The 16,164-nt window shown below is 45.0% G+C and overlaps 1 protein-coding gene across 1 annotated transcript; it reads right to left on the bottom strand.

Annotated features, from left to right (window-relative positions):
• Window positions 1-11,413: 11,413 nt before the first annotated feature.
• Window positions 11,414-14,905, bottom strand: LOC100194557 (fast myotomal muscle actin 2). Its single transcript, NM_001139643.1, is given in 9 exon segments — window positions 11,414-11,647; window positions 11,770-11,951; window positions 12,068-12,259; window positions 12,398-12,559; window positions 12,951-13,035; window positions 13,145-13,255; window positions 13,389-13,517; window positions 13,684-13,834; window positions 14,884-14,905. Coding segments are annotated over 8 exon segments (1,134 nt in total). The 5' UTR covers window positions 13,813-13,834; window positions 14,884-14,905; the 3' UTR covers window positions 11,414-11,503.
• Window positions 14,906-16,164: the final 1,259 nt, after the last annotated feature.

The raw sequence follows: 16,164 nt of genomic DNA, 5'->3' as shown, positions 1-16,164 counted from the left end.
AATAGCCTCCTCTATTCTGCCCCTTCCTGCTGTCCTCCCTGTTTCAATATGCTTTGCGTTGTAGTCATGACAGACAAAGATATATAGTTAAGCAAACTTTACTTGGCATGTTGTCAACCAGCACATTACTAAAGTAAGTAACAACTGGTTTCTGTTTCCTGTGTAACATCAATATGAGTAACATCAATATTGCCTCATGTTCTTTTTTTTTTTTTTTTTTTTTTACAAGGGCAGACTCCTCCTAACTTTGGCTTGTAGTCCATGTGTGCAATAAACTGGAATGTGAATTGAATGTTTGTTTACTGTCTGACTGTCCATTCATTATTCAGGTGTATAGGTCTTTGGATGGCCATACAAGACCTTGTGTGGGTAGTGTTGATTACATCAGGAGGTGCTTGACCTGAGATGTTTGGATCTTCTTGTTGAGGTGCAGCGTTCACCTCTAGGTTCTGTTCAGCACCCTGCTGGGCATCAGCTGGTGCTCGGTTTACTGGCTCTGTGCCAGGCTCCTCAAGAGTGGGGAAATCCTCCTCTATTTCCCTGCTCTTCCTCAGGTGTCGCCTGTTCCTCCTGAAGACTTGTCTTTGTTCTGTCTTCACCTCATAGGACCTTTGCTCCTCAGGTCTGACTACTGTGGCCCTCTGCCACCACTGATTCTGTCCTGTGAGTGGCTGAACTCACACCCTGTCATCTCGTTGCAGCTCTGTGAGATCCTTAGCAGAGGTGGCATAGTACTTTGCCTGTTTCTGCTGTCTTTCTTTGAACTTCTCCAGCTGACAGTTTGCCATCCCCGGTCTCAGAAGATTTTCACTCATTATAAGTAGTGTCTTTGTACGTCTTCCCATGAGCACCATTGCTGGGCTGCTGTCTGTTCCTTGTGACAGGGTATTTCTGTGATCCAGCATGACCAGGTATTTTTTTTATTTTTATTTCACCTTTATTTAACCAGGTAGGCTAGTTGAGAACAAGTTCTCATTTGCAACTGCGACCTGGACAAGATTAAGCAGAGCAGTTCGACACATACAACAACACAGTTACACATGGAATAAATAAACATAAAATCAATAATACAGTAGAAAAATCTATATACAGAATGTGCAAGTGAGGTAAGATAAGAGCGGTAAGGCAATAAATAGGCTGTGGTGGCGAAGTAATTACAATATAGCAATTAAACACTGGAATGGTAGAATGTGCAGAAGATGAATGTGCAAGTAGAGATACTGGGGTGCAAAGGAGCAAGATAAATAAATAAATAAATACAGTATGCGGATGAGGTAGATTGGATGGGCTATTTACAGATGAGCTATGTACAGGTGCAGTGATCTGTGAGCTGCTCTGACAGCTGGTGCTTAAAGCTAGTGAGGGAGGTAAGAGTCTCCAACTTTAGTGATTTTTTCAGTTCTTTCCAGTCATTGGCAGCAGAGAACTGGAAGGAGAGGCGGGCGAATGAAGAATTGGCTTTGGGGGTGTCCAGTGAGACATACCTGCTGGAGCGAGTGCTACGAGTGGGTGCTGCTATGGTGACCAGTGAGCTGAGGTAAGGCGGGGCTTTACCTAGCAGAGACTTGTAGATGACCTGGAGCCAGTGGGTTTGGCAACGAGTATGAAGCGAGGGCCAGCCAACGAGAGCGTACAGGTCGCAGTGGTGGGTAGTATATGGGGCTTTGGTGACAAAACGGATGGCACTGTGGTAGACTGCATCCAATTTGTTGAGTGTTGGAGGCTATTTTGTAAATGACATCGCCGAAGTCGAGGATCGGTAGGATAGTCAGTTTTACGAGGGTATGTTTGGCAGCATGAGTGAAGGATGCTTTGTTGCGGAATAGGAAGCCGATTCTAGATTTAATTTTGGATTGGAGATGTTTAATGTGAGTCTGGAAGGAGAGTTTACAGTCTAACCAGACACCTAGGTGTTTGTAGTTGTCCACATATTCTAAGTCAGAACCGTCCAGAGTAGTGATGCTGGACGGGCTGGCCGGTGTGGGCAGCGATCGGTTGAAGAGCATGCATTTAGTTTTACTTGCATTTAAGAACAGTTGGAGGCCACAGAAGGAGAGTTGTATGGCATTGAAGCTCATCTGGAGGTTAGTTAACACAGTGTCCAAAGAAGGGCCAGAGGTATACAGAATGGTGTCGTCTGCGTAGAGGTGGATCAAAGAATCACCAGCAGCAAGAGCGACATCATTGATGTATACAGAGAAGAGACTCGGCCCTGTGGCACCCCCATAGAGATTGCCAGAGGTCCGGACAACAGGCCCTCCGATTTGACATACTGAACTCTATCAGAGAAGTAGTTGGTGAACCAGGCGAGGCAATCATTTGAGAAACCAAGGCTGTTGAGTCTGCCAATTAGAATGTTGTGATTGACAGATTCGAAAGCCTTAGCCAGGTCGATGAATACGGCTGTACAGTAATGTCTCTTATCGATGGCGGTTATGATATCGTTTAGGACCTTGAGCGTGGCTGGGGTGCACCCATGACCAGCTCTGAAACCAGATTGCATAACGGAGAAGGTACGGTGGGATTCAAAATGGTCGGTAATCTGTTTGTTAACTTGGCTTTTGAAGACCTTAGAAAGGCAGGGTAGAATAGATATAGGTCTGTAGCAGGTTGGGTCTAGAGTGTCTCCCCCTTTGAAGAGGGGGATGACCGCGGCAGCTTTCCAATCTATGGGAATCTCAGACAATACGAAAGAGAGGTTGAACAGGCTAGTAATAGGAGTTGCAACAATTTCGGCAGACAATTATAGAAAGAGAGGGTCCAGATTGTCTAGCCCCGCTGATTTGTAGGGGTCCAGATTTTGCAGCTCTTTCAGAACATCAGCTATCTGGATTTGGGTGAAGGAGAAGTGGGGGAGGTTTCAGCGAGTTGCTGTGGGGTGCACAGGGCTATTGACCGGGGTAGGGGTAGCCAGGTGGAAAGCATGGCCAGCCGTAGAAAAATGCTTATTGAAATTCTCAATTATAGTGGATTTGTCGGTGGTAACATTGTTTCCTAGCCTCAGTGCAGTGGGCAGCTGGGAGGAGGTGCTCTTATTCTCCATGGACTTTACAGTGTCGCAGAGCTTTTTTGAGTTTGTGCTACAGGATGCAAATTTCTGCTTGAAAAGCTGAGGTCAATATCCTTCCAGGATACCCGGGCCAGGTCGATTAGAAAGGCATGCTCGCTGAAGTTTTTTAGGGAGCGTTTGACAGTGATGAGGGGTGGTCGTTTGACCGCTGACCCTTTACGGATGCAGGCAATGAGGCTGAGATCTTGGTTGAAAACAGCAGAGGTGTATTTGGAGGGCGAGTTAGTTAGGATGATATCTATGAGGGTGCCCGTGTTTCCGGATTTGGGGTTGTACCTGGTGGGTTCATTGATAATTTGTGTGAGATTGAGGGCATCAAGCTTAGATTGTAGGATGGCCGGGGTGTTTAAGCATGTCACAGTTTAGGTCACCTAGCAGCACGAGCTCTGAGGATAGATAGGGGGTAATCAGTTCACATATGGTGTCCAGGGCACAGCTGGGGGCAGAGGGTGGTCTATAGCAAGCGGCAACGGTGAGAGACTTGTTTCTGGAAAGAGGGATTTTTAGAAGTAGAAGCTCGAATTGTTTGGGTACAGACCTGGATAACAAGGCAGAACTCTGCAGGCTATCTCTGCAGTCGATTGCAACACCCCCCCCTTTGGCAGTTCTATTTTGTCGGAAAATATTATAGTTAGGGATGGAAATTTCGGGACTAAGCCAGGATTCAGACACGGCTAAGACATCCAGGTTGGCAGAGTGTGCTAAAGCAGTGAATAAAGCAAACTTAGGGAGTAGGCTTCTAATGTTAACATGCATGAAACCAAGGCTTTTACGCTTACAGAAGTCAACAAATGAGAGCACCTGGGGAGTAGGAGTGGAGCTAGGCACTGCAGGTCCTGGATTAACCTCTACATCACCAGAGGAACAGAGGAGAAGTAGGATAAGGGTACGGCTAAAGGCTATAAGAACTGGTTGTCTAGCACGTTCGGAACAGAGAGTAAAAGGAGCAGGTTTCTGGGCACGATAGCATAGATTCAAGGCATAATGTTCAGACAAAGGTATGGTAGGAAGAGTGCATTGGAGATAAACCTTGGCATTGAGTAATGATGAAAGAGATATAGTCTCTAGAGACGTTTATACCAGGTGATGTCATTGCATATGTGGGAGGTGGAACAACATGGTTGGTTAAGGCATATTGAGCAGGGCTAGAGGCTCTACAGTAAAATAAGACAGTAATCCCTAACCAGGACAGTTATTGGCATATTGATATTAGGGAAAGACATGCGTAGCCAAGAGATATATTGTTAAACAAACTTTACTAGGCATGTTGTCAACCAGCACATTAATAAAGGAAGTAACAACTGGTATCCGTTTCCTGTGTAACATCAATATGAGTAACATCAATATTGCTACACTCCCCTCCCTGACTTTCCTCTGTACTTGAAATAAATGCCTGCCCTTAGTATCTCTGTTCCACTGCTCCTGCCATCTCTGCACCATCACTGTTCATATCAGGCTTTTTGCCTCTGCCTTGCTCATTGAAACTACAACATTAACATCCCCACTATTAAGTTCTTGTTTAGCCAGTACATCAACTGCCTCATTCCTCTTCACCCCTACATGGGCTGGGACCCAAGTAAATCTTATCTGTATACGCATCTGTCTTATCCTACTATGGGTTTGTAGTACATCATAAAGCAGGTCTTGTCTGCTACGTGAAGTAAATTACTGTAGACTCATCAACACTGCACATGTATCATAGCAAATAACTACTCTGTCTGGCTTGACTTCCTCCACCCACTGCAAGGCCAACAGTATGGCCATCAGCTCCGCTGTATATACAGCCAGATGATCTGAAATACATTTCCTGACTTTCACCTCACATTCCTGCACTACAAATGCTGACCCAGTACGTCTTGTCCTTGGATCTTTTGAACCATCTGTGTAAATGGCCACAAAATCCTGAAACACAGTATCCAGACATCTCTTAAACAAATCAGATGGATCAACACCCTACCTATCATTCTGTAGTCTCTCCAACACTTCTAGATCAACTACTGGAGGCGGGAGTAGCCATGTTGGGTTTACAGCAATAGCTACCGTTGGACTAAACTCCCTTCCATACAGTCCCATCTCTCTAGCCTGAGTATTAGCCACCCACCCAAAGCTCGTTTTCTATCCTCACTCATGTTCCTAGCATGCCTGTAAAATACCTTTTGCAGGATGAGTCACCCCATGTCCCTGTAGGTTGACCCAATAATTAATTGCCAGCTGCTGTCTCCTAATCTGCAATGGCATATCCCCCATCTCCACCTGTAGTGCAGACACTGGGGAGGTCCGAAATCCTTACCCCTGTATGACATCTAGCCTTTCCAATGAGGTCCGGGCTGTCGAACCATACTCTATACTGCCATAGTCTATTATAGATTGGATCAATGCAACATACATGGTCCTCAATGAGGAACGCCCAGCCCCCCACTCCTTCCCCGTCAGACAGCGCATCACATTTAGTACCTTCTTACACTTTCCCACCGCTCTCTCAATGTGTTCTGCCCAGGTCAGTCTAGTGTCAAAGCATACCTCAAGGAACCTGAAGGCCCCCACCCTCTCCAAGTTTATCACATATAACCTCAAGCGTACCTCATCTCCTACCTTCACCCCGGTAAAGAACACTGTCTGAGTTTTCTCTACAGAGAACCTGAATCCCCACTTTAATGCCCACCGCTCTACCTCATCAATTGCTTCCTGTACCTTCCTGACTATGTATGGCACATTTCTTCCCCTTTTCCATAAGGCCCCATCTGCAAATAACAACCTCCCATTATCCGTCCGTACCTGAGAGTAAACATCATTGATTATGATTGAGAACAACAGAGGACTAATCACGCTCCCCTATGGTGTACCATTATCCATCAGGCAGCTGCCTGATAGAGACTTCCCCACCCTCACCTGGATAGACCTTCCAAATGGGAAATCCTTTATCCAGTTCTACGTTCCTCCTCCTACCCCCATAATATCAAGCTTGATTAACAACCCCTCCTTCCACATCATTTCATATGCCTTTTCCACAGCTAAAACAGCCTCCTTGTTCACCTGAGCCTTCCTGACCTTTGTTTCTAAGTAGAGCACTGGGTCCAAAGTTCCCCTTCCTGAACACACTCCGATGTGGCAATACTAGCCCCCTGCTCTGCAGGAAGTAAGTTAGCCTCTCCGTAATCATACGTTCCATAATCTTACATACATGTGATGTTAAAGCTATTGGCCGATAGCTTGTTGGTCTCTTTGGATCCTTCCCTGATACCACTACTGCCTACTTCCAGCTGCTGGTAGTTTCCCCTCCTCCCACATTCTGTTGTACACCAATACCTTATCCAGTGCCTCATCACTAAGATGGGCCAACATACAGTAACACAAGTCATCTTTCCCAATTTAAGCCAGCCTTACCTATTTCCCTTTTCATCTCTGCCATGGTAAATGGTGCTTTCAAAGCATCATTTACAACCTCCCTCCTATCCAGCACTCCAGGGTGCTCCTCTCTTGTTCTCTCTCTTCCCCTCTGGAGAGCTATGCACTTGGATAAATGCTTTGGCCATCATCTCTGTCTTCTCCGCATCTATTACTGCCATTTCCACCCCACTCGTCAACATTGGATAATCCCACTGACCCACACAATGGAAATGCAGATGCCTTTAAACATTCAGTGCCTGTTGAGCAGCTACTGTACCAGAGTCTCTGACTGTTTATTGAAGTAAGTGGAAATATAGGTAGATTTGACTAATTTAAAGGCATAAAAAAACCACAGCCAATGCAGATTGCTAGACCTGCTCAGTATAGCTATCATATGTGTAGAATTATATCTACAACCTATTATCTGAGCTCCAGTCTGGCTTTAGGAAATCCCATTCCACCGACACTTGTCTACAATATCTAACTGACCACATCAGGAAGGAGCTAGATGGAGGTCTTCAAAAGGTGTTTGATACGGTGGATCATGACATTCTGTTAATCAAACTAAGAGCCATGGGCTTTAACATCTTAGCAGTAAAATGGGTTAGCTCTTATCTGCAAGGAAGAAAGCAGATGGTGTGGATGGGGCCCTGTCTAAACCCAGAACCCCAAGGGAGTGTGCTGGGTCCTCTTTTCTTTCTGTTGTTTATAAATGATTTGAAATCTGCCGTACATGTGACCTTTTCCTCTATGCAGTGGAGGTTCTAGCTTCTATGGCTCCCTGGGCGAACCCCCCCTTCAGCCCCCCCCTCAACAACAAAAAAGCACCATACTGCACTAACTGTCATTTTTATTCAGACATTTGGAACAACACAAGTACATAATCATAACATTTAAAACTATATAAATATAAAAATAAATACAAAAATAAGACTCATGAATATGAAGAAGAAGTAACAAAGACAAATAGAAACAAATTTGTGTTGATTTGGCACTCGAGCATCAATACATTACCCATTCCCCAACACTGTCAACCAAGAGTCAAGACTAAACCAATTCACCTTGGTGGTGTGCAGACTGGTATTATATTATTCTTAACAATTTCACACACACAAACCAGAAAGAAATGCAACAATATGTCTGTAAAACTATATATTCACAGTATTATCAATGAATTGTGGTTTATTTGGTAGCATTTTGTAGTGTGACTGAATTTACTAATTGCATTAGTACTGTACAAAGTTAAAGGTGCGCTATTTGATAGATTCCCCCGCTCCCCCTACCTCAGGCTTCCAGTGGGGAGACCTGAGGTCAACCTACCCTGCTCACCCTACCTCGGGATTCCAGTGAGGAGACCTGAGGTCAACCTACCCTGCTATCCCTACCTCGGGCTTCCAGTGGGGAGACCTGAGGTCAACCTACCCCCGCTCACCCTACCTTGGGCTTCCAGTGGGGAGACCTGAGGTCAACCTACTCTGCTACCCCTACCTCGGGCTTCCAGTGGGGAGACCTGAGGTCAACCTACCCCCGCTCTCCCTACCTCGGGCTTCCAGTGGGGAGACCTGAGGTCAACCTACCCTGCCTCCCCTACCTCGGGATTCCAGTGGGGAGACCTGAGGTCAACCTACCCCCGCCCTCTACCCATCTCGTACTTCTGAGTGGGAGATCTTCCCAGGCAGTAGCCTGCCTTGCTCACAAACTAGAATCAGGGCGCCCATTCCGACAAGGTTAATTGACCTACAGTCCCACACGGTGACATGATATCATTGACGTGACGTGCAAATGAGCGATAGAAAACCGATTGCGCAAATGTTTTTTGTGCGGTCGCCCCCGGCAAGATGCGCCCTGGACGGCGGCCCTTGTCACCTACACCTAAATCCGCCACTGCTTCTATGCAAATGATTCTGCACTGTTGGTTTCCCAAAAATACAAAAATGTGGTTGAGAAAGCCCTCAGTGCTGAACTTCTTAATGTCAGTAAATGGCTATATGACAATAAGCTGTCACTTCACCTTGGAAAAACAATGTCCATCTTGTACGGGTCCAAAGTGAAACTGAGGAAATCCCGTAAGGTGGTAGTAGGTGACGTAGTAGTCACAGCAAAAGACTCAGTTAATTATCTTGGATGTGTGCTAGATAACCATCTGACAGGGAAGAGCATGGCACAAAAAGTTATCTCCATCGAGAGCAACCCGTCAGGATGCTCTCGATGGTGCAGCTGTAAAACATTTTGTGGATCTGAGGACCCATGCCAAATCTTTTCAGTCTCCTGAGGGGGAATAGGTTTTGTCGTGCCCTCTTCATGACTGTCTTGGTGTGTTTGGACCATGTTAGTTTGTTGGTGATGTGGACGCCAAGGACCTTGAAGCTCTCAACCTGCTCCACTACAGCCCTGTCAATGAGAATGGGGGCGTGCTCGGTCCTCCACTTCCTGTAGTCCACAATCGTCTCCTTTTGTCTTGATCAAGTTCAGGGAGAGGTTGTTGTCCTTGCACCACAAGGTCAGGTCTCTGACCTCCTCCCTATAGGCTGTCTCATCTTTGTTGGTGATCAGGCCTACCATTTTGTGTCATCAGCAAACTTAATGATGGTGTTGGAGTCGTGCCTGGCCGTGCAGTCATGAGTGAACAGGGAGTACAGTGAAGACACTTTCCAGTTGGTCAGCGCATGCTCGGAGTACACGTTCTGGTAATCCATCTGGCCCTGCGGCCTTGTGAATGTTGACCTGTTTAAAGGTCTTACCCACATCGGCTGCGGAGAGCGTGATCACGCAGTCGTCCGGAACAGCTGATGCTCACATGCATGTTACAGTGTTACTTGCCTCAAAGCAAGCATAGAATATTATTTAGCTCGTCTGGTAGGCTCGTGTCACTGGGCAGCTCTCGGCTGTGCTTCCCTTTGTAGTCTGTAATTGTTTGCAAGCCCTGCCAAATCCGAAGAGCGTCGAAGCCAGTGTAGTACAATTCGATCTTAGTCCTGTATTGACGCTTTGTCTGTTTGATGGTTCGTTGGAGGGCATAGCGGGATTTCTTATAAGCTTCTGGGTTAAAGTCCCGCTCCTTGAAAGCAGCAGCTCTACCCTTTAGCTCAGTGTGAATGTTGCCTGTAATCCATGGCTTCCAGTCGGGGTATGTACGTACAATCACTGTGGGGACGACATCCTCGATGCACTTATTGATAAAGCCAGTGACTGATGTGGTGTACTCCTCAATGCCATCGGAAGAATCCCGGAACATATTCCAGTCTGTGCTAGCAAAACAGTCCGGTAGTTTAGCATCTGTTTCATCTGACCACTTTTTTATAGAACGAGTACTGGTGCTTCCTGCTTTAATTTTTGCTTGTGAGCAGGAGGATAGAATTATGGTCAGATTGACCAAATAGAGGGCGATGGAGAGCTTTGTATATGTCTCTGTGTGTGGAGTAAAGGTGGTCTAGAATTTTTTCCCTCTGGTTGCACATCTAACATGCTGATAGAAATTAGGTAAAACTGATTTGTTTCCCTGCATTTAAGTCCCCGGCCACTAGGAGTGCCGCCTATGGATGAGCGTTTTCCTGTTTGCTTATGGCGGTATACAGCTCATTGAGTGTGGTTTTAGTGCCAGCATGTTATGGTGGTATGTTGACAGCTATGAAAAATACAGAAGGAAACTCTCTAGGTAGATAGTGTGGTCTACATCTTATCATGAGATACTCTACCTCAGGCGAGCAAAACCTTGAGACTTCCTTAGATGAGTCGGATGGGAGTTATACACAACAGACACCCGACCAGGCCCAGATCCCCGTCATTCACTGGAGAAGGAAACAGAGATTTTGCAGAAAAAGAGGATGTGAGGATCAGGCGACCAGCTGTTGTTTACGTACATGCATAGGCCCCCGCCCCGTGTCTTACCAGAGGCTGCTGTTCTATCCTGCCGATAGAGTGTATAACCCGCAAGCTGTATGTTCTTAATGTCGTCGTTCAGCCACGACTCAGTGAATCATAAGATATTACAGTTTTTAATGTCCCGTTGGTAGGATATACGTGCTTTCAGTTCGTCCCATTTATTTTCCAGCAATTGAACGTTAGCTAGCAGGACGGAAGGCAAATGCAGATTAGCCACTCATCGCCTGATCCTCACAAGGCACTCTGATCTTTTTCTGCGAATTCTCCATTTCCTTCTCCAGTGAATGACGGGGATCTGGGCCTGGTCGGGTGTCTGCAGTACATCCCTCCCATCCGACTCATTGGAGAAAAACTATTTGTCTAATCTGAGGTGAGTAATCGCAGTTCTGATGTCCAGAAGCTCTTTTCGGTTATAAAAGACGGTAGCAGCAACATTATGTAAAAAACAAGTTACGACCAACGCGAAAAAACAAACAAAATAGCACGGTTGGTTAAGAGCCGATAAGACGACAGCCAGCCCCTCCGGTGCCATCTTCAAATAGCTGCATGTTGTAAGACTATAGCACGTGGGTGAGAAGAAAATGCCTGGGATAGCATATGGTCTGCCTCTTGGTGTCTATTGTGGATCATATTGTGATTGTCTTGTATACTGTATATTAGGGAATTATTGTTTTATATTCTAAGGGGTATGTGAGACAAGGGAGATGTACCTGTCCAGAGTTGTTGATTAGGAAATGGAACTGTACAAAGGAGCTTCCCCCTCCAAAAGGACCACAATGGAAATAAGCTTTAAAGCTTTATTGTGTTATCCTTGATGATTTTTAAAAAATGTTTGTGGAGGCGTCACCAGCTGGAGCGCCCTTATGTATGTATCTTAAAAAATAGTCTAACAAATGCAATCAATCAGTCAAAGGAAAACATGAATACCAAAAATTGTATTTACTTTTTCAATATTCAATATTTCTATGCACATTCCAGATAGATATGTAGATTGATAGATAAATTGATTAAAGTTGGCATATGGCATCTAGATAGGCCTATAGCAATGCCAAAAAGAGTTTAGAACAAATGTACTTACAAGGATCTATTTTTATTACAACAGTACATGTATATACAGTAAACAACACAGTATGAATGTAAGGATGAAGGGGGGGGGTTGATTATTTAGAAGCACTTCCTGTGGACAATAGAGGGGCCTGCCTCATCGTACTCCTGCTTGCTGATCCACATGGCCTGGAAGGTGGACAAGGAAGCCAGGATGGAGCCACCGATCCAGACAGAGTACTTACGCTCAGGGGGAGCGATGATCTAGAAGATAAACAGAGTACAGGGAATTGCTTAGTTTCACGTAGACCCACTGTAAATCAGAACATTACAATTAACTTGATGGTTAACTTCCTGAAGGTCAACATGGCGGGATTGTCCCTCACCTTGATCTTCATGGTGCTGGGGGCCAGGGCTGTGATCTCCTTCTGCATACGGTCAGCAATACCAGGGTACATGGTGGTACCACCAGATAGCACATTGTTGGCATACAGGTCCTTACGGATGTCAATGTCACACTTCATGATGCTGTTGTAGGCGGTTTCATGGATACCAGCAGACTCCATACCTGGTAGAAGATATTACAGAAGTCCATTAATTGGCACAGCAACACAAAACCATTGATTGTAGTAACACATTGTATTGCAACCATAATGTATAATGCAAACTGTAAGTATGAATTACCAATGAAGGAAGGCTGGAAGAGGGTTTCTGGGCAACGGAAACGCTCATTACCAATGGTAATGACCTGACCGTCAGGAAGCTCGTAACTCTTCTCCAGGGAGGAGGAGGAGGCAGCGGTGGCCATCTCATTCTCAAAGTCCAGAGCCACATAGCACAGCTTCTCCTTGATGTCACGCACAATCTCACGCTCAGCTAAGGGGGGCACGTTTCAATGATGAGAGGGAGAACATTTACATAACTGCACAGCAAGAGATTGCTCTAAACACACAGAAATTACAATAATATAAAAAATGAGGCATAACCTCATTGACAGAAGTTAGCTCTCCTTACCGGTGGTCACGAAAGAGTAGCCACGCTCTGTCAGGATCTTCATCAGGTAGTCAGTCAGATCGCGACCAGCCAGATCCAGGCGCATGATGGCGTGGGGAAGAGCATAACCCTCATAGATGGGGACGTTGTGGGTCACACCATCACCAGAGTCCAGCACAATGCCTATAGGGAGCAGGCAAGGCACGCTAGTCAGTCAGACAGACATACTGACAGAGGAATGGTCGGCTGTTATATGACAATCACTCCAAGCAGTTGTCACATCACAAACAAACAATGCCGCTGACATCAATGGCTACAGGTGTGCCACATACCCTGCCAAACAGGGATTAACATGTCCTTGACAACAGGGGAACAATTAATCTAGCCATCTCTGACAACTAAACAGCTCACTTACTCACACTATTGTTATACATGTGCATCAACTTGATTTGAGCTGTCTCCTGTTATGTTGACCACTAATGAGTGGAAGCGAACTACATATTGTATCAGTAATATAGCAACTATCCATGATTGACATTGGTACATATAAGAGGCAGTGTCCTGGAATACTGACCGGTGGTACGACCGGAGGCGTACAAGGACAGGACAGCCTGGATGGCCACATACATAGCGGGAACATTGAAGGTCTCGAACATGATCTATAACACAAGGATAAGAGAGACATTTCAGAAGTTTGCTTGACTGTTATGCTCTAACAGAAGACATGGATTTGAAATAAAGTGGCGGGAATAATGGAGTTAAAAGTACCTGTGTCATCTTCTCTCTGTTGGCTTTTGGGTTCAGGGGAGCCTCTGTCAGCAGGGTGGGGTGCTCCTCAGGGGCCACACGTAGCTCATTGTAGAAGGTGTGGTGCCAGATCTGCAAGGATACGAAAGAGTTCCCTGTTTGTTATGTTAATATGCTGCATGTATTTACTCCTAGTCTTGTGCCAAAGTCAATGCCAAAAACTCTGCAAGATGTTGTAAGAAGTGTGTAGTAATTTAGGACCCACCTTCTCCATGTCGTCCCAGTTAGTGATGATGCCATGCTCGATGGGGTACTTCAGGGTCAGGATACCCCTCTTGCTCTGAGCCTCATCACCTACATAGCTGTCCTTCTGACCCATACCCACCATCACACCCTGGATGAGAAAGAAGAGAGGTTAGGAGTGACACAATCATCACTGTAGCCTAGATGTCAGACTGCATACTAACATACTGCACCCTTTTTGACAGTTTCCCCCTATAAATGTGTGTCCGTACAATGGCACAATCTATACCCGCCCCAGTTACATTATGGTACAGTACCTGGTGACGGGGCCTTCCAACAATGGAAGGGAAGACAGCACGGGGAGCGTCATCTCCGGCAAATCCAGCCTTGACCAAGCCAGAGCCGTTGTCGCACACAAGGGCGGTAGTCTCGTCGTCGTCACACATGGTTAGGCTTTACTGGGATGGTCTGTGTGTGACAGTGAAACACAGGGGTGAGAACAGCTGCAACCCCCCCCCCACCATTGAAAGAATTTCAAGCAAGCCTATCCTAATTGGTTTGTTCACAACCACAGATTTATTACTGTACTCACATGAAAAATGTTCGCATCCGATATACAGCATTTTTTTTCTCTTGGAATAATATATTTATTTTACTACTGTAGTCAAATTCGTACAACTTGTCTTATAACTATTTTGAAAATGTTATCAATTCTTTGTATTTAAAATATCAGCTATCTACGATGTGTCCCATGTTATTTTTGTTCCAAACATGTTGTGAAGTTACTGATACTATGTATCAGCTGTCATGATTGTTCCTGGGACATTTTAGGGCTGCCTAGGTAGCTCCAAAAAGGGGCATATCAGTGGAAGCAGCAAGCAAGACCAGCTATCTATTTTAAGCCCCACCCCCTGGCTGCTCCACGCACAGCTACACCAAGTGCCACATTGACCTCCATGGATCCCTATCTGGAACTATTTCAGATATGGGAGAGTTGGAGCCAACCCAGAGAGCAGCTGTCGGCACATTGTAACACCTCTGTTTACAGCATGGCTCCTTGCTCCATCTGCCTATAATGGCTTCATTCATTAGACACTATTTAGTTCTGTCTCAATGTACCTGAACAAACCAGCGTTGGTTAGAGAATCGGTAACTGTTTACTAAGTTATTACACTGTATTTGCCTGCACCCTCCCCACAATCACCTGATGATAAATCGTTTATTATTCACAAATATCTGAATAGCTGAATGTCTTGTATTAATTTGGAGAGATAGCATGAATCCATTCCAATAAGTGGTGACTTCAGTTTGAAGTGTACTTCTAGTTCAGGCATGAATAAAGCTACAAACAACCCATCCAGGTAGAAAACACTATATCATCCAATGTCAGAGACCAGCTCTGTCTGGTCAGCGCCAGGTTAAGATGTACTCAAAGAACTAAAATGTGGACACCCAGTCCCCACAAGGTATTATTATTCCATAGAAATAAGTAGTAATATGCAGAAATATGCACTTACCAAGTTGTAGCGCAAGACTGATGCTTCCACTGGGACAAAGGAGGAGGGTGAGAGGACCCCTTAAATAAGAGTGGGATCTGGGGACCAGGGGTGGAGCCTGGAGTTCACACAAGTCCAAATAAGAGCTGCTAGAAAAAAGTAAAACAACCTACAAGTCAAATTATGCGATTGGGTGAGATGGAACTCCTCAAAAATGGTGAGATGCTTCCTGAGAAGACTGATAGGCTTTAGAAATTAGATGAGAAGTGAAAAGGGAATGTTTTGTTTTATTAAGATGTCTGGGTGTTATAATGGTAATCACCATTAAATGCAATTACAATGGTCTTCTTTATTTAAATACTTTTCTGTAGGTAAAGCTTTCATTTAAATTGTGTTTTTTTTTTTACAAACAGAATAGTTCAATTATAGCAAGTTCAGTGCATCCATTTGACACTTTAAAGAATTCTGAATCAAGGTTCTGATCAGTCATGATTTCTGAAATCACACAAAAAGGTACATTGTCATTGTAAATTTAGATTGATGGTGTTGTTGTTTTAAAGGACAGGGTTTGTGAGAAATCTGAAAAGTGATTAAGACATTTACTGAAATTGTACATCATACAATTCTCTCGAAAAACATTGAGCAGATGTGTCAGTGTTTTCGTTGACAAACACTAGGTGTGAGCGGAAATAGTAGACCTGTGGGCCTTGTTAAGGAGATGAAAAAGAGAGGCTTCGGTCCAGTCAGTAAAACACTGTATATGTCAGTGGGCCAGGCTGCCGCTGGAATGTGAGCTGAGCCCCTAAACGTGGTGAACAGCTGAGGGTTATGACGTCTCGTCCTTCTTCCGAGCTGGCGGTCTGACTGGTCTGCGTCCACCGTGCTGAGCCCTGATTGGTCCTGCTCTCTCCTTTTAGGGTCATGATGTGTAACAGGTGTCGTTAATGTCCATCCAGTGGGGTCCCTCTGTGTTGAGTTTGAAAACTGAGATCCTTATTCGTCCCACCCCCTTCAACAGCCTTTATTTTTCTCAATGTACCTTATGAGGAAATACAGTCTTTCAAGTTTCACCTTTTGAATGATCAGAATTATTATTTTCTGTAACACGTTTTACCCATATTACTGACCTGAACACTATTGGTACAGTGTATTATCAATGGCAGTGGTCCATCTGATGTTGTCAGGTATATTTTGAGTTGTAAGGCAGGTAGAACAGACAGGGGACACTGTAGCAGATGGCTGTCTTTGAAGTCTGTTAGTTTATATCCATGGCTGGATTATATGAGAGCATTTTTTCCCTCT

Source organism: Salmo salar, chromosome ssa01 (assembly GCF_905237065.1).
Source record: "Salmo salar chromosome ssa01, Ssal_v3.1, whole genome shotgun sequence".
NCBI lineage: Eukaryota > Metazoa > Chordata > Actinopteri > Salmoniformes > Salmonidae > Salmo > Salmo salar.
Note: the sequence above shows the minus strand (reverse complement) of the source record. Positions and strands in the feature narration are given on the sequence as shown.